Genomic DNA, 19961 nt, shown 5'->3' with positions numbered 1-19961 from the left:
AGCTCATATTTTAAGAGTTCCCAGAAAGGTGATGTTTCATGCTAAAGTGTCTTCTCGTTAATGGTCATGTGACCACTGACCAGTGACCACATTGCGTTCTTCAGCACAACACTATGATATTATTAAGAAAGTCTGATTCTAACAGAGAGGCATGTTGTTATTGTTGCTGTAGAGGTTGCAACAACATCCACTCTGTTCCAAACTGTGAGTTCCACTTCTTTAGCATTATTTGTCTCGTCGTGGGAGTGTCGGAAATATTTTATTTGTTAGCTTGTGTGATACATTCGAACTATTACTAAGTATTTTCGGAGGAATATAATTTAGTTACACGTAAACCATACAATAGATAGCCCTAACTTTATATTGCATGGTTCCATGAACTGTTCGTTCAATTTAGTTACTAAAATTGATTCAGAGTGAAAAAGGTATTTTTATTAGAATCGCTAACAAAGCCTAGTTCACTGAAACATAATTTTATCAGTATTAATGGCGCTTGTCTTACCCATAATTTTGCATGTCGGCTCATCTGAATACTCCCCGTTCGCTTGACACGTGATTATTTCCCGACCAATCACAGCAAAACCGGCCACGCACCGTATCTTGATCTCTGTTTCCTCTGTGACTCTACCGTATGTTTTACTGTTTGCGATGTTCGGACCTTCACAGAACGGCACTGGAAAGAATTGTAGTAGTAGTACTATACTATAACTATTACTAGTAGCGATTTTTATCGAAATTTGGTTAAGTTCATTAATCGATAATCTAATAAGTTTTACCATACTTTTTTGAACTTACCACATAGAGTCTTTGCTATATTCGCCTGAGTCCCCACTGAACAAGCAGCACAATTTGTAGACCCAGCTGCACTGATAGTACCGTCTAAACAGGGATCACATGTCTCCATTCCTTCAGTTCTGTATGTTCCAGCAGGGCAAACATCTGAAAAAGTTTACTTTCGAGGGTCAAAATATTATTCTTTTATTTAGAATTCTCATGGTTTCTTTTAAAGGTGCAAGAATTAAAAGGATATTTTAGACAGTATGCTGATACAGATTTGAGGTTGTGCGTATTATAGTGTTAATTTTGTACAAATCCAATAAGTTAATTGATCAATAATCTTATAAGTTTTACCATACTTTTTTGAACTTACCACAAGCTGACTTTGCTGCATTTGAAACTAGTCCTGAAGGACACTCAGTGCAGCTCTCAGCTCCAGGTGAACTGATCTGGTTTACTGGACAAGCTTCACAAGTTGACATACTCTGTGTTCGATACTCTCCAGCTTCGCAGGGGTCTGGGGTTAGAATAAGGTGACTTGATCGCTGATTCTTGAAAATAGCGATTGATAATGTTGATGCGTATAGCGTTAATTTTGTACAAAATACAAATCCATTAAGTTTATTGATCAATAATCTGATAAGTTTTACCATACTTTTTCGAACTCACCACATTCAGTTTTTGCTATATTCGCCTGAGTCCCCACTAGACAGGGAGTACACATTGCAGACCCAGCTGTGCTGATAGCACCTTCTAAACAGGGATCACATGTCTCCATTCCTTCGGTTCTGTATGTTCCAGCAGGGCAAACATCTGAAAAAGTTTAGTTTCGAGGGTCAAAATATTATTCTTTTATTTAGAATTCTCATAGTTTCTTTTAAAGGTGCAAGAATTAAAAGCATAATTTAGACAGTATGCTGATACAGGTTTGAGGTTGTGCGTATTATAGTGTTAATTTTGTACAAATCCAATAAGTTAATTGATCAACAATCTTATAAGCTTAACCATACTTTTTCGAACTTACCACAAGCTGACTTTGCTGCATTTGAAACTAGTCCTGAAGGACACTCAGTGCAGCTCTCAGCCCCAGATGAACTGATCTGGTTCACTGGACAAGCTTCACAAGTTGACATACTCTGTGTTCGATACTCTCCAGCTTCGCAGGGGTCTGGGGTTAGAATAAGGTGACTTGATCGCTGATTCTTCAAAATAGCGATTGATAATGTTGATGCGTATAGCGTTAACTTTGTACAAAATACAAATCCATTAAGTTTATTGATCAATAATCTGATAAATTTTACCATACTTTTTTGAACTCACCACATTCAGTTTTTGCTATATTCGCCTGAGTCCCCACTCGACAAGCAGAACACTCTCTAGACCCAGCTGTACTGATAGCACCGTTTGCACAGGGATCACATGAGTTCATTCCTGAGCTCTTGTACGTTCCAGCAGGGCAAACATCTAAAATAATATTAATTTACGGAAATGTAAATTTTGAAAACAGGTGAATAATTCAATATCACTGTTTGTCTTTATTTTTCAAATTAGAAGCAAGTAATCAAAGATGGACTAAATTGTTTTAAAAAAACAGAATAAAAAAGTTTCTCACCACAAGAAGTCCTGTCTGTGTTTGAAACTTTTCCTAGTGGGCAGGTTGAACAGTATGCTGACCCAGGTTGTGAACTGTATTTGTTCACTGGACAAACTTCACAAGTTAACATACTCTGTGTTCGATACTTTCCAGCTTCGCAGGTGACTGGGGTTAGAAGAAGGTTGATTGGGTTTTTGATTGTTTTCACAACGACTGTTAATGTTAAGCTGAATGAATATATATTAACTCAAATTGAAACAGATTCTGATATATTATGTCAATTGTATGAGCTATCACTAAATATAAATTCATGAAAAGAAAATATTCTTCTGCACTGAATAAGTAACTCACCACAAGCAGTTTTATCAGAGTTTGGTATTTTTCCAACATCACAGCTCGCACAATTTGCCATTCCTGAGCTCCTGTATGTTCCTTCTTTGCACTCATCTGAATATTGTATAAAATAGAGATATTTAATTTGATATTTAATTTGTCATTCAGATGAAATTGCAAGTGCAAATTTCTAATCAAAGTACCATGGCAACTCAACTAACAGCATGGCTGTCCCGTGTTGGAGTCATTGGGCTTGACGATGTGAATCCTAAATCCTTGTAATTTATTGAACATGAAATTGAGGCAAAAATTAGAACTCTCCGACCGATAAATCATAAAATCCTTGAATATTTTGAATATTTCTGACTCACCACAAGCGGATTTAGCAGAGTTTGGTACAAACCCGTCCTCACATGTAGCACATTTAGTTATGTCCAAACTTCTGTACTGTCCATCTCCACAGGGCTCTGGAACATGGTTATTTATTTCTTAGTTTATGGCAGGTAAAATATAAATATCAAACAAGTATTCGCACTCCAAGTTATGAATTGCAGGAATATTTCAAAAATACTCACCACATACAGTATTTGCTATATTCGCCTGAGTCCCCTCCTGACAAGCCGCACAATTTGTAGACCCAGCTGTGCTGATAGTACCGTCTGCACAGGGACCACATGTCCCTTCTCCATTGTAACTTCCAGCAGGACAAAGCTCTGAAGCAGATGATATGTTAGTTGTATGAGCGACTATCTTGTTCTCAATTATAACTAAATTAGCTATCACTAAATTCACGAGACGAAGAAATGACTCTAATGACTCTGATTGAAAGTAGTACAGTTATTGTTAACTTGAAAAAAGGATGCAATAAATATATATAATATATAATAATTGTGGTTGGCGTCTTGAACCGGAACAGTGTAAAAGTCTCATACAGCTGTATGAAAAACATGGAATGCCTCATAAAATCCCGGAACAAGCAGTTGCTTCGTCAGCACCAGGAAACCCAGGAACCCACCACACGGCAGTGCAACTGCCGCTCCAGGAACTCCTGCCCATTAGACGGAAAGTGCCTATCGAAGTCTGTGGTATACATGGCGACCCTCCGTACGGAAAATGAGAAGCACCATTACATCGGAATGACGGAGGGCACATTCAAGGACCGGTACAACGGGCACACGTCATCATTTCGCCTGGAGCGGTACCGAAATAGAACCAAACTGTCGGAGAAGATCTGGTCCTTCAAAGACCGTGGGTTAGAATTCAGGATCGAATGGAAAATAATCAGACGTGGACACGGATACAGAGCCGGCCAGAACAGCTGCGATCTGTGCACGTCTGAGAAATTAGAAATCTTACTTCGATCCTCTGACCCACACTTACTTAACTCCAGGACGGAAATCCTCACAAAATGCCGCCATAAACGGAAATTCCTTTTATAATCTAATGACTCATATATCTAACCCCTAGTATTGTTTCACGAGTGAATGTTTATGTTAATTTTTAGCTTTGTAATTTTGATTTTAGTTCCTATACCTCAGTTGTCACTGATGATATCATGGTTTTGTATCATGATTGAAACATTTGTCTGACTCAACCGGTCGTTTCATTTTGTATAATATATAATATATAGTATATACATATTATATATTACCCATATATAAAGTGAGGTGATATATACGTATATGTATATAATATATTTATCCGTACCATTTTACTGACACCACGGCATCAACTGTAACACGACTTTCCTCAATAACCGTAAAAGATATATATATATAATACAACTTAAACTTTTTTGACAGGTTCAAATGCTTTAATGGCCTTTAAATCAGCACGAAAAAATAAAAAATTGGCCAAGGAATATGAATTTTAGTGCCCAAAATTTGGACCCCAAAGACGTGGTGTCAAAAACGCGAATTAAATAGGTAATAATTATTTTAGTCTCTTGAGGTTTGACTCCACTTAAGGGTTAGACGGGTGGTTCCTACTAGTATATATAAAGCGAGACGATATGATATATCTGTTACCGTTTTACTGACACCACGAAATCAACTTTAACGCAACTTTTAACGAAAACCGTTCCTATACCATCGAAACTTTTTTGGTTGATTCGAATGTTTTTATTGTCTTTTGACCAGTAAAGTATGAAGAAATAAAAATTGGCCAAGAAATAAGAACTTTAGGTCCTGAAATTTGTACCCCCAAGTGGTGTCAAAAGCACAAAATAAATAAATATTATTTTATCTTGACAAACACGGGTTTCTGCTAGTATATTTGAGCTTTTATGTACCTTATTTATTTATTTATGATGTATCGCTTACCAAGACCATAAATCTTAACTTCCACAAAATTGTGGCCTTCAGCAAGTTTGTAATCCGTGTCTGTCAAATACACCATATCTCCTATCGCCCCATCACAGTCCAGAGTATATGTCCGTGCCTCAATATCTTTGTTACCAGGGGGTCTCTCCGCTGTGATAATAATACAAATTTGTATAAAAATGATGGGATGCTTCTTATTCCTAGAGCATACTCCGGGCCAAAAAAAAAATAGGCCAAACAAGTTCAGAAAGTAATTATCTCCAAATTATCGAGAAACCTCGACTGCTCACCGGTAATTTTACCGCAGCTCATGACTATTTGCTCTCCTTGCAAAGTAGAATAAACGAACACCTCTGTATTCACAATTCTCTCTTTACAGCAGTCTTTTCTGACGGTCATCTTAACTTGTCCGATATTGTACTGCTGCGTGAGATACAACTTCAGAAAGTTTCCAGCCACTTCACCATCTTTAACACTGTATAAAGTGTTGTAGTCCCCGTCATGTGCATTAGCCGCTACATATCTGTTATAATGATTGAATGATTCCGATCTGTCGACAATCAGTTCTTGACCTGATTCGACTGAAATGTAGATTACAAGTTTGTTGAGAGTCTTAATGCTTCTGAAATCTGAATAAGTCTAATGATCTTGCGAAGTAATAACCCTCAATAGAATGACTCTGTAGAAATTGCGCTAACATTTTGACGTAAGTAAGCCCCCCCCCCCCTCAAAGTAACCTTAATTACACACAAGCAACCATTCTCCGGAATTTTCATTAATTTTAACGGTGAATCGAATTAATTCTGGTCCCTTACCTGTTGATATCCCGACTGCAAAACAGTCACACAACAGCAGAACTGCTTGCCACACAACCATTACACGAATATTCGTACGCTTTCTGGGCAGATCAATTTTAAACAAAACAAATCCAGTTTAATGGACTGGGGAAATATAATCGGTACAGTCTCCCTGCGTGTGTAAGAAGCAATGAAAACAATCCAAAATTATCACATATGACATAACTTGTAATAGCAGAAACTTTCTAACCGTACATTCACCCGCCACTGTTCAAGAACTTATGTCACTGTTTAAAATCCTGACGTGAGCACTGTACATCTAATCAGCTATTCCTTTAGTTAGGGTGCTAGCCAAAACTATAAGGATTTTGGAGAACTAGGGAAATAGTCATAATTCTAAAATTCGAGAGAGTTACACGTGTTTTATTGACGATGATAAACATTTGCAATGTATTACGCTATGCAAGCGCGCGCTGAGGGACTTAGTGACGTCACGAGGCCACAGCTTATTATTGCAATAACACGCGTTACACGTACGCTAGAGAGTTGGTTCTTTCGGCGATACGATTTTTTACCAGTTTGTCACAGCTGATTTAAATCTTAGCCAAATTGGCGAAGATATCTGGATATTAGATGTCGTAAAATTGTTTTTAGAACCTATTCTCGAAATATTTCTTCTAGTCCCAAACAGTTTTCAAGTCGGATACGAGAACAAGGGGGCAGGGGCAAGCCACACTGACATATTACTGAATTAATTAGTTTTTGAGGCATTTGATTTAACTTCAGCAGAATATACCAATAACCAAACCATGTTGAAACTTGTTGAAATAAGTTTGTGATCAACCGTCTACTCAGCTAGAGTAGCAATAAAACAGACGCCTTGCAAGTGGACCTGAAAAACAGAGAATTCAGAACCCTAGCTGGAATATGAGAGGAAATCACGTTATTTCATTGTTCACCCTATTATTTCTTAGAACCATAATTATAATATAGCATTCAGTGACGCATTTACAGAGGGCAGTCTTTAGGGGAGTGGTTGCTTTTAAGATGGACTGACCGACAGAGCTATAATCTGAGCCATTTGCCCGCTCTGATGTCACAAGTCAGCCTCGCCCAATCTTATACCTTTACATGGGAAAACTGTGCATAGATTCGTTACGTGAGTTGCAATTATTCTTGCAAGTGTCGTACAGTTTCTTTAAAAACATCGTGGGCAGCAAACTTTACAACCCATAAACTTTTGATTTGTTAATAGGGCCATTAAATATCTTCATACCTACCAAAGCACAGGATTCCTTACAGGGTTCCCTTTTAGTGGAAATAAAGTTTGCTCGTCTATTTCTTGCCTTGCGTCGGATTATAAGTACATAGATAATTGTAGGAATTGCGATATCTTTAATTAATCGATCAATTTTTTCATCACAACCGCGACCGTTTACAAAACAACAATGATTAGAAACTGCGACAAACAAACTGCGAACAACAAAGATTTAAAACAATCCTTTATAATATTATGAATACGCAGTCAACACTCACTTCAAAACCAGTAAAATATTTTGTCCACTGAGCGCTCTGTATAAAAGCTAAAAGTGAGACTAAAGACAATTTTAACGTCTTCTTGAACAAAGCTGACATTAGTTCGTGTGTCCACTGTCCATTAGCCACATTGCGCTTAGACCAACGATCACGTGTTGACGTTAGTCAGAAAGACAGCGTATTTTTTTTAAACCTTTAAAGGATAGCAATTATACTAAAAGAAATCACCACCACCTGGGACTCTGGGACCAAAGTATCTTAGTGTGGGGGAGGCCGAGGGATTGTTACCCTCCTCGTTCTGTCATTGACATGTTGCTGGTAACTACTGATAGGGACTGGATGGTTTTAGATAGATGACTACCAGCCACATCAGATGTTAGGTTTGACAAGTACCAACATCAAGCCACCCCACGTGAACGAAGCGGTCTACTTGCCATGCGTATATTTTTATGTGTGATAGAATACTAAAGGTGTACTTGAGCTCTCTGCACGAGATCATATCATGTTTAAAGGGACGCGAGCCCGTGCTAAAATGGATCTATGAGTTCATATTAATGCGGGTGATTCTCGTGAAACAAGCGTGTGGAATGGACGGGGAGCGAGGTAATATGAGGCGTTCAGTTGCTAATACCTCACTTAATACGCTGCCTGGATGTTTTGTATAAATACTGAGAGCCCAAAGATAAGATTATAGACAGTGCGCCCCACTGTAATCCCCTTGCGACGTGTTTAATACCGTCACGTGACAACATAATACAGAACACGTGACATAATTTACACGATTTTACACGATTAGAAAATTTATTTGTTATACTGGAATAATAACAATTTTAAAATATAAAATAAATCACTTCCCTCTGAAGTAGAACAGATGATGGGAGAGCTTCAAACATGGCGATGGAGGGAAGCGGTGTCTCACCGCTGGGAGGTAAATTAATACCCGTATCGCGATGGTAAAATTTTATGATATGAGATCTCAAGTAAAAAATAACACAAAAAATAAAAAGTGAATGTTGTCAGTGTAGTGAAATCGGAGGCAACATTAATAAAGACGTATACACTTAAACCGTTACAATTATAGTCCCCATCTTGTTTTAAATACTCACAATAAAATACACACAAAAAACACACAAACGTCCCCAAAACATTAACTTCAATTTATATTTCCCTAGTTGAAATTAACTTATTTTATGAAATTGATACATTCGAGAAGATATCGTGATTACATGGTAGCCATCCATGATCCCCATTTAGCCCTAGGTTTTGTATATGAAGCAAATGGTTCTTAAATCTCTTTTTAAATAGTGAAATTGACAAAATATGATACGGTACATCATGATCAAGGAGATAATTTAAAATTTTGGATGCATTAAAAACAAAATTACTATTCTTGGTCTTAGACATTGAGAATTTAGGATATAGAAGTCTGCATGATCTACTTGACTTGCTAAACCGGCGATAAACATCAACAGGAATTTGTTCTTTAAGTAGCCTCATTGCAATACATCCAGTAAAGTATGTAAATAAGTTAAACAAGGTTAATAATTTCAAACGAAAGAACATTGGTTTCGTATGTTGAAACTTGTGATCAATCTTTATTGTTTTTCTACTCACAATACGAATACATTTTTTCTGCAACACAAACAGTTTTTGCAGCAAAGGATGGTGAAAAACAGCACCCCACAGTGGTATACAATACATTAAATATGGTTGAACAAGTGAAATATATACTTGTCTTAACACTTTGGCTGGTACTATAGAACTTATGGAGTAGAGTGATCCGCAAGATTTTGAAACTTGCGTTATTACATAGGTAATATGATCATTCCACGTTAAATTAGAATTAATAATGACTCCCAAAAATTTACACTTATTCACTTGATTAAACTGGTTGTTAAGTATTCCAACAAACTTTTGATTCTTAGGAACTTTACTACTTCCGAATTCCATAAAACAGCATTTTTCAAAATTAATGATTAACCTATTTAAGCAGCAATAGTCGTGAATCTTTGATAATACCTCATTAGCATTTTTGTAGAGTAAATTTCGGTCTTTATTTTGAAGAAAAAGGTTTAAATCATCTGCAAAGAGGATAAATTTAGCTCACAAATATTTGCCAAATCATTGATAAAAATAATGAAGAGCAGGGGGCCTAACACTGACCCCTGTGGAATACCACAGGTTATTTTCAAGAGACAACTTTCGAATCCCCCATAGCTAACATACTGAAACCGATCTGATAAATAACTGTTTAATAATTTAATGACATTTCCTCGAATACCATAGTTCTCCAGCTTTTCTAACAAGATATTATGCCGCACTGTATCGAAAGCTTTGGAAAAATCTATAAATATACCTAATGTAAAATTCTTATTATCGATAGCATCATGAAGATTTTCTACTGCTGAAACAAGTGCATGAAAGGTTGAGTGCTTACTGCGGAAACCAAACTGATTATCACAGAAAAGATTGTGCTTATTAAAGAAATCAGATACGTTTTTATGTATTAACTTCTCGAAAATCTTAGCAAAAACAGGTAACATTGAAATAGGACGATAATTGCTTATATCAGAAATAGATCCTTTATTCTTATACAAAGGAATTATTTTTGCTGCTTTTAATTCTTTCGGAAAATAACCTTCATTTGCACATTTATTAAAAATATCAGCCAGTAAAGGACTTAAAGTGGTAGCTAAAAGTTTGAGGACCCTAGGAGAATAATACGTACCCTTGCTATTATTAAGCTTACTTATAATATTATTTATTTCTTCACTTGAAAAATTAATATCCGATAGCTCGCTTATGTTCCTCTCAGGCATATATTTATTAAAATCTGTTAAATCCGCGTTAGCATTTTCACCATACGTTTTTAGTAAAAGATCATTAGCAATATTAACAAAATAATAATTAAAATTATGCGCTGCATCTTGATTAGGAAAAACTAGTAATCTGTTTGATCTCTTCCTACCTAGTAAACCGTTTATCAGTTTCCAAGTCTTTTTCAAATCATGTTGATTTGCTTTAAAACATAATACAGACCACATGACAACATAATACAGACCGCGTGATAGAGAACCCTTCAAGTTTCTTCGTTGAAATGAGCCTACCAAGCTTGCTGAATACCCGAAAGTGGCGAAGAGGTCTCTTTTGGGTATATTGTACCTCGACTAAATGTTGTAAACTTGTCTGCTTGAGTTAGGATTTTGCCTGCTAAACGTTAGTTTCTTTGTTACTCATTTGAATAAACAACGGCGTGGCTGAATGTTTGTAAATCATGGTGTTTCTGTCATTAAATCCAGAATTTAGTCTGTTCATCTTACTAACCTGACCATGGGCTGAGGATCATCAACAGGAATCAACTGAATCTTATTATGTACATATTAACTTCTCTGTTGGTTTTAAGTGTGTTCACAATTCTTATTAATTGGACAACCATCTTTAGCTCTTTAGTCTTCTGCAGTTATCAATACCAAAGAACCGGTTTAATTATAATATGTTTACCCACGGAAGTTTAGTTTATAAGTTGTTACTTGATTAATGACGTCATCATTGCCACACTTGAAGAGATTCACTAAAATTCAGATACGCTCCACAGCGGGACAGTGCGGAACAATCCGGAAGAATGTGTGCCGTGATAAATTATAATACGGTTGATTTGCGTCGAACTACTAATGTACATTTTTAGCGAATCTAGTATATTAAAAAAGCTTTTACTCTCCACCTACATAATGTCTCTCTTGGCTGTGAAGGCCCTTATATGGTCAAATCATTTCGTTACTATTCTGATAAATTGATGGAGCTTTGATAACAACCAATACTCTGTTATGGCATAAAGATTAGAGGGTATAGAAGTGGGCGGTAGTTATTGAATCTACTTCACTGTTCTATTACTAGACTATTACGTTACTTTAGTACAAAGTAATTGTGGTTGTGGAGACACACGGTATACAAAGACACGGTAAATCGTGAACAGACAGACTGGGGAATAAATGTGTGGAATAGTTTGAAATCCTTTTACCGTTATTTCTTAGATCATCAAATCTAGTGTTACAGAGGGGGTAACACAGTAAGAGATGTTACCATAGTTCATGTTGCAAGATACTGAAATGAAGAGCAATGTAGTTTACTCTTGTGTGTGCTATACAATAGTGAAGTGATCGTAAAACCCATGTTGTATTGAACAATGTCCGGTATTGTCACGTGTCTATAGTTCTGATTGTTTCCTGATCTGCTTCTACACCCCTGATTGTGCTGGCACCCCAAAGACGGGGTTGTTCCACTCTGTGTCCCTAACGGAGCAAGGCAGGGACACCTGCTGTGATATTCTCTCTCTCTCTCTCTCTCTCTCTCTCTCTCTCTCTCTCTCTCTCTCTCTCTCTCTCTCTCTCTCTCTCTCTCTCTCTCTCTCTCTCTCTCTCTCTCTCTCTCTCTCTCTCTCTCTCTCTCTCTCTCTCTCTCTCTCTCTCTCTCTCTCTCTCTCTCTCTCTCTCTCTCTCTCTCTCTCTCTCTCTCTCTCTCTCTCTCTCTCTCTCTCTCTCTCTCTCTCTCTCTTTGTAATGGGGACAAAGAGGTTGTGGGCGTAGACTGTAGACTGTAGTTATATTACAGGTATATAACAGAAACATGTGCCTAAGTAAACTGTATTATAGTATATATCCGTAATAAACACACAATAAATTTACGTGAGAAAGGGTTACCAAAATAGATTTTGGAACCGTTTCTTATGTTACATCGTGTGTATTCTGTTAGGAGAGGTTGAACACAATACAATGAGATGTATAATTGTACCTGTTGGTTAGTTGTTGCATTATGAAAATGTAATAATGTGATTAAATTATGCAAATAAGGCTTATGTCTTATGAGCCCATCTCTATCCTTCTCCCATATCACTAAATATCCGTTCAATGGAACTTTGTTGCAGTCATCAAACTCTTATACTGTCTCCAGGTGTGTTAGTGTTTATTTTTTCTCTCTCTCTCTATCTCTATCTCTCTCTCTCTCTCTCTCTCAACAACTGCATATTATAGTTTGTTTGAATCATTCAAATTGAATGTTTTGCTAATGCTCAATTGCTAACTAAGCGATATAACTAGTAAGTAGTAAGTACGCGCACAGATGAGCAGATGCCTTCTCAGCACCAAGATAATTGCACAGTGATAAATATTTGTGATAGATGATATTTGATTTGCCGCTCACGGTACACATCGTTCACTGCACATTCACGAAGCGGTAAAACATCTAAACATAAAATTTGATGTTAGTTGCTTTGTCAATGTTGGAGTGCGCGAAGTTTTAAATACATGTAAACTAAATCAAATCGTTTTCAGCAGCATGGTTGCGCGTCTCTATTTTCGCGCGCGTTAATTACGTTTATTGTATCGTATATTTTACAATAAACTTTATCGGACACGTCCACGTAGTGTGCCGAATCTAAGTAAACTATAGGTAAAAATATAATATTAATCATAAGCTAAAATGTACTAATCTTTGTATTCTAAATGGGGAAAAAGAAGAAACATTGTCAGTCAGTCGAGAAAATTGTCAGTCAGGCTATATGGCAGCTTTGTAGATGTTGTGACTATGCTAGTAGTGGTCCCAGGCTTGCGACTGGAATTGCGGTGTTAAATCGATTTAATGGTACCAACGATCCACCTCCCACTTGTTGTTTGGTACTTAGCATTAATAGTGTTAGCTGTAGCCATTTATAGCAAGAATCTTAAAACTAAAGGGGATGACAAGGAAAAGAGGAAGGAAAAAGAATAACGGGACAAACAATTAATTAAAGTATTTATAGGAGCATTAGATATTGTAATTACAAGCTTCAATAATAAATCACTGACTAAAACTTCTAATTAAAATGACACTTGGTACGCTCGCCCATTTTCACTGGTCAGTCTGAACTTCGGTTTAGCACGTTGTACACTTATTCACCTAAGTTTCAGAATTTGTTCAGTTTAGCAGAGTTAGTACCCGTGTTTCAATAAATCAAAAGATATCAGGGGAGTTCTTTAATAATGTTACGGTCATCTAGAATACCGAACTTCCTGAAAACGTTATCATATTTCCTCAGACAACGTTTAATGCCTTTAATCAGTCTATCACGGCTATATCCTCTATCAATTAGAATTTTGAATATTTTGTGAAGATGGGAGGTAAAGATATCCAATCTAGTGCAAACATTACCATATCTAAGAACTTGACTTGAAAAAACGTTGTAGCCAACCTCGGTTGGGATGTTACTGTGAGGAAATGTAAGGGATACAACATGAAAATTAAAATCATCAGTTTTGTTATACACTGATATTTCTAGTCCTTCTGTGGAAATATTAATATTTAAATCAAGGTAGTTAATGATTTTATTATTGGAACCAGCTCGCTCCATCTCCAATGAATTAGGATAAATATCTTTAATCAATTTATGAAAGTAAAGGTAGTTAATAATAGATAAATCGTCAACATATCGTTTATTATTGGATAATATCTTTGCTAATCCCATTTTCTTTTCCTGAAGTAAACGTTTCATATAATTAAATTCCTTTTTGCCAACAGTGAGATCAGCTATAGGGGAACTTGAATTTCCGCCCATAGGAATACCCTTGGTTTGTATGAATACAATCCCACCGAAGACGACATAAGTGTTATAAATAATAAATTTAACAGCCTCTTTTAGGTCATCTTGACTAAAGCAGGCATGACAATCATAGGTTTTATTGGAAAAGAAACATGTATTACTGTCTCTTTTAGAAATACAAATATATCTATTACGGTCTGAAAATATTAAATCAACAACTTCATTAATCATATTCTCTACTTCAATCAAGTCTAATCTGGTATAAAGAGTAGTAAAATCATATACTTGTATATTATAAACATCGCTATTTTTGATAGCTTCAAGGAATTCACTTGAGGAATCTATGCTCCAAAACATGTTTATACCGCTGTTGTTGTAGATTGCCTCGCAGTATTTCTTGAAGTATTTCCTCAAAAGTTTCAGACAACAGTTAACTTGGACGTTAAGTTGTTTCGTAACGCAAAAACGGGCACCTGCAATGAACCTCGCCTTGTAAGGGTTCTTATGAAGCTTAGGGTTCCAGAAGATGCGTGCTAGTCGCAAGTTTTTATCTTCAACTTGTACATTAAATCTCTCCTTTAGACTCTCAGATATTTTATTGACATAATGAGTCTCGTCTTCGCTACAGGGTTTATATGTATCATTACCTATACATTCTAGAGTATTAGGATCAAAACCCATTTCATTGACAAGAGTTTTTACATAAAACTTTTTACAAATAAATGAAAAATTACCAGAAGCTTTGTCGATACTACAAATAATGTATTTACTTTTCAGCAATTTAAGACTTCTTTTAACATCATCTTTTTCCAGTGTGTTTTCTTTTATTTCAAATGTTTCAGGAAAGTTTTTCTTGTAATATTCAATACGATTGGAAACTATTGATAACACTTTTTCCTTCCAATCGCTGAACTTTACTTCTTTTTGACAGTACTTTCTACTTTTTGATTTTATAAATTTATCGACAGCTTCGGTAACTGACATATATATCTCATCTGGAGACTTAAATGTGGGAATTCTGTATTTACAACCGTAGGAAAGTACTTCCATAAGTTCAACATTATCAACAATATCTAAATTACCAGTAACTACATGTCCATGAGGAGGATAATTGAAAGGGGAGGAGTGACAATCGCATGGACTACCTAAAATAGATTTAATATCAGAAATAGAAAGTTTCTTTAAGAATGAAGCATAGTTACAAATAGAAAGACTTATAGGATCATTATACTCATAATAAATCTGTAATGGTGTAAAAGACTGAATCAAAATGGGAAGCAAATCAATGACTGAGGTGTCAGAGAAAATAGATTTTAGGTTAAGATTATCAATGAATTTGCAATTAAATGGAACAATTATAAATTCTCTATTACTGGATTCAGATTTGTTCTGATGGTATTTGGGGGAAAATGTTGAACAGAAAGAGGAACATACGTTGTAAATCAATCCTGAATTATTTTGACTCAAAGAGTAGAGAGTGTCTAAATCTGATAAGCTATAACATTTTAATGTTTTGTATATGGAATGTTCTGAAGAGATGTTATCTTTCAGCCTGTTAATATCAGACTCTATGGTATCCAGAGACTTCTTAGGCTGAACTTTCTTCTTTCCATTCCCTCTGCCACGTTTGTATCGAGCAATCTGTCCACTAAAATAATTCATAACCCGATCTTGGGAGATGTTGCCCGTTCCTTTCTTCTTGTCATTAAGACCAAGAGGGAATGCTGTCCCAAGCTTCTCTATCCAGTAATCCTCCAGGAGAAGTAAATCATTTTTGACATCGGTGGACATGTCAGAATCAACATAATCTACAATCTGTATGGAAGCATCTGAGAAGACGTGACCAGGAATATTAAAATGTTCATATAAAAATGTGGATGATTTGGCTTTGACACAATTTCTGTGGCCATTGACTCTTTTATGAAGTGGTTGAGTTGTTTCTCCAACATATTGTTTTTTACAGGTAGAACAGGTAATAACATAAATAACATTATTAGTTTTACAATTAAATATAAAATTTGTATGTCCAAAGATAAAATCATTATTAAAAGTACTGCTCCTAAATGTATTAACAGGATTAAAACTGTTGCAAGTGAGACAACCTCTACCATTGCAACATCTAAAAGTGCTAGAAAAGACATTACTAGGGGTTACCCATTTATTCAAGGATTTTGAGAAAAATTTACCATTACGTTTAAGTCAAGAAGGTAACATCATCCCTTTCGGCGTTTCCGCCTAGACCCAACGACTCGAGATAGGCCAAGGACAACGGGTCGGACATCAACCTATTGTCATGGGGCTGCCATGATTGGGCGGGCGTTAGATGTCATGAACCTAAATAGTTCTCCCACCGACGCAGTGTAGCCTGGCGAGATTCTTCGCGACCATAAAAATCTCTTAGAACCGGATCTTGCACTGCCGCTGTTTCTCGTACCGTAGCATGGCGGACAGCTCACGCCAGAAAATGAAATAAACAGGTAAATACAGGATAAATCAGGAGATGTATGTACAACAACAAGACTTCAAGGAGGGCGCCCAAGAAAACAAAGATCAACCAAATCTCGGAACCAATGGCCGGGAGAGATATAAATGTAATTATAGAGCAATATCAAGAAAAGCTATCAATTATGTATCCAACGGGGCGGAAGAACCGACCACCAGTACTTGATACCATGATACGGACGTAATCTAAGTAAACTATAGGTAAAAATATAATATTAATCATAAGCTAAAATGTACTAATCTTTGTATTCTAAATGGGGAAAAAGAAGAAACATTGTCAGTCAGTCGAGAAAATTGTCAGTCAGGCTATATGGCAGCTTTGTAGATGTTGTGACTATGCTAGTAGTGGTCCCAGGCTTGCGACTGGAATTGCGGTGTTAAATCGGTGCGGTGTTAAATCGTGCTTCGTTCTAAAAAGGTGTTAAAATTAGCTCATATTATTGTACAGAACATACCGAGTAAATTTTGCACATATATTCTATCGTGTTTCCCGTTAAAATTGGTGTGTCATTTAAAACACACATATTTCGAATATATCAACGTTACTTGCGTTCCAAAATTAACACTCGATGCTTTGCAGGTTGCATGAGGCTGAAAAGAAAAACGAAACGGTTGTCAAAGAGAAACAAAGCCTAGAAAAGAAGCTGAAGATTGAAATTAATCAAGCTAAAGTTTGTTCGATTATGATATCCATTCTTCATACTTTCAAGTACAGTGTCAACCAGCTCTTTAATTTTCGCCTGTGATTCCGTAATTTTATCTAGGAATTATTACATTGAGAATATCAGATCGGATGCCTTAATGAAAAGTACAGTTTAATCTAACGTATATTTTACACTCAGAACGAAGCTGAGAGGTTGTCAAAAGAACGAGAGCTAACCAAAACAGAAGTAGAACGTCTTAGACTGGCAGAGGAAGAGCTAGAACAGGTCAGTTTTTAGTTTTCTAAAATCCTGCTCAGGTAACTGTCCTATTGAACATGGTGTTTAATTCATTATCTTTGAAATCATCATCCGCCTTTAGCTGGATTTCAGGATGTTACCTCTATTTTCGTTCCTGAATGAATTTTAGAACCGTTTTATCGAAATTTGCGGTTCCATAACGCTTAATAAAGTTTTTAAGTTTTTATAACGATCCCAATGATTTGTTTTAGCAATAATGTGTCCCAGGTTCGACTGGCTTTATTTAACGCAGAAGCTAAACAATGTCAGAACTCGTCAGTAAACAGAGAACTACAGTCTTATCTGAAGACAACTTATAGAAAAGAAAGGGAGCAGTACAACTTTAAGAAGGCAGCAGCAGACAAGCAGTTGGAAGAAGCAAAGCAATGGGTGAGAATTTCCAGAATTTAATTGTTTGACGCTGTCTTTTTTGCGATCAGGAATTGTTTGCTCGTAGCTTCCAATATTAGACAAGTTCACAATCTCACACCCTGAATTGAGTTCATTTTCTAAAAATATTCCATTATTCAGGGCCTGAAGATGAAAAAGAAACGCGCTGGGGTAGTAAGCTCGCTGAAGATGATACACGGGAATGCTCTGGAAGCTGTTGAAAACAGGATTTGTAGCGCCCGAACAGCTCTCATTGAGGCAACTTCTGATCTTCAAGAACTTTCATCGGTAAGTGCTTTTTGTATGTGGCGTGCCTTAAGTTGACAGGATAATTTAATATCTTGATTCTTAGCGTGCTGAATTTTGCCTGAGTTACATCCCCTCAATATATCATATATTCACTATTCAAGCATATAATTTTTATAATTTCAGCGTTGGCGGAGAATAGAGAGTCTATGCAACTTCAACATTACAGCATCCGATGACGCGGAGTTTGGTAGCACAATCTCGTTAGCAGGATCGGACAGTAATTCCTCTCCTGAACCCAGCACATACGGTAGATCCAACTCTAATCCTTCCAAACTGTCCACCTACAACGGATCACACAAACAAACACAAAGCCTCAAGAACAGGGAAAAACCTAAATTTTCGTCTTCAAAGATACACGGTAGCACTCCAAACTTATCTGTTGATCTCACTTCCCCAGCTGGATCAATCCCAAGAATTGCCTCCTCTAATGCTGTCAAGGATCTAGCCAAGATGAAAAACAGAGTGAACGGACACAAAGACTCTACTGATAGCGACGATTCAAGTCACATTGAGAAACGAAGAAAGGGTAAGAACCTGTGGAGGTTAGTGAGAGAGAGCAGGCTAAATTCGGATCAGAAGTGGCAGGATCTGCTCCACCAAGCCGACCAAATTTGATTCCCCATCCTCATACCTTGGCTACCTTGCCTTGTGCTTAGTGTACACCAAACAGCTTGGCAAGAAACCAGGGGCCTTTAAGTTATTTTCCCTGTTATATTATTTAAATTTTGCTCTTTGAAAGGGTTAATCACAGTCATCTCATTTTATTGCGGAAATCAGCATCCAGTCCATTCACCTGCACCCCTAGATAATGTAAGAGAAACTTATAATTCCTCTGCTTAGTGATAGGATAAATTGTCTGAGAAAATTGTTCGATTTCTACAGTAAAATGTGCGTTTTACCACCGCATCAAGTACTGCTTTAGTGTGGCCCGGGTTTCGGGATTTGACGTCAGATTTTATGTTGATATTATGTTATTGTTAAGTTTTGAAAATATATTGATTGAATAAGTCTGTTTCGTAGCCTTTGCAGATTTAGGAGTTACTTTCTTCAAAAGACATGCTTATTGCTGATAGTTGTAGTTTACAGAAGCTGTTTATGTATAAGTCAATTAATTCAATTGTTTTTTGGTACAAAGTACGTGATCGTATAAAGTTCTTCCCCTGTCTCACTAACCAACTATATATATATTTATATATACATCTAAATTAGGAAATTAAAATGTTCAGTTCAATGCTTGATTTAAAAAAGGTCGCAGATTTGTTTATGATGAACGGAACTGAGGATGTTCATAATGAGTTATTTTTCTCAATTATTTAACGCTTAATCAAGTCGACCAACTAATAACGACAAGCTCCTTGATTTGTATAATTTGTGAGATTATGTACAGAAATTTAAATTGATATTTGTTGGTTTGTCAATCTTTAAGAAAGCGTTGTATTTATTCTTTGAAAATCGCCCAATAATCCAAATTTGCGCTCAAAACGACATAAGTGAAGTGCGATTATGACAAGTATGACAGCAGACATAATATCATTCTACTCTCATTGTCACAACATTTATCTTACAAAATAAGTAATAATCACGATACGAATAACATGCCAAGGTTTCTTCCGAGACTTGCAACAGAATAGCAAGGCCAGGTTTGGTAATATACAGCGCTATAGCGCTAATACAACATATTCATAAATTATAATATCCCTGTGAGTATGCAAATAATTATCTGTCCATGGAAACGTCTTTATTGTTTGTAAATAGCACAAATAATGAGCTATAAACGCGTAACGTAAATTAAAATAATTAGCAGAGAAGTTTAGATTTAATAAAGAAAGGTATAAATTATATAGCTGCTTGAAGTTGCGTCTTTAAGAGCGATTAAAATTTAATAATCAC

At 36.3% G+C, this 19961-nt stretch overlaps 1 protein-coding gene across 4 annotated transcripts in view; it reads left to right on the top strand.

Moving 5' to 3' along the window:
* The window catches only part of LOC134817747 (stromal interaction molecule 1-like), a 60994-nt gene extending 41494 nt beyond the window's left edge, over positions 1 to 19500 (top strand). For 2 of the 4 annotated variants that reach the window (XM_063826998.1, XM_063826996.1), the window contains 6 exons: positions 17012 to 17102; positions 17274 to 17360; positions 17601 to 17762; positions 17904 to 18050; positions 18195 to 18318; positions 18469 to 19500. In XM_063826998.1, the coding sequence (XP_063683068.1) occupies positions 17012 to 17102; positions 17274 to 17360; positions 17601 to 17762; positions 17904 to 18050; positions 18195 to 18318; positions 18469 to 18686 (829 nt within the window). In that variant the 3' untranslated portion in view covers positions 18687 to 19500. Of the gene's footprint in view, positions 1 to 17011; positions 17103 to 17273; positions 17361 to 17600; positions 17763 to 17903; positions 18051 to 18194 lie in introns of all 4 variants that reach the window. The other 2 variants (XM_063826997.1, XM_063826995.1) reach the window with 1 other exon arrangement.
* The last annotated feature ends 461 nt before the right edge of the window (positions 19501 to 19961 follow it).

The sequence above is a fragment of the Bolinopsis microptera genome, chromosome 7, assembly GCF_026151205.1.
Source record: "Bolinopsis microptera isolate Bmic1 chromosome 7, MBARI_Bmic_1.0, whole genome shotgun sequence".
Taxonomy (NCBI): Eukaryota; Metazoa; Ctenophora; class Tentaculata; order Lobata; family Bolinopsidae; genus Bolinopsis; species Bolinopsis microptera.
The sequence above is the reverse complement of the archived record's forward strand: the minus strand, read 5'-3'. Positions and strand labels throughout refer to the sequence as shown.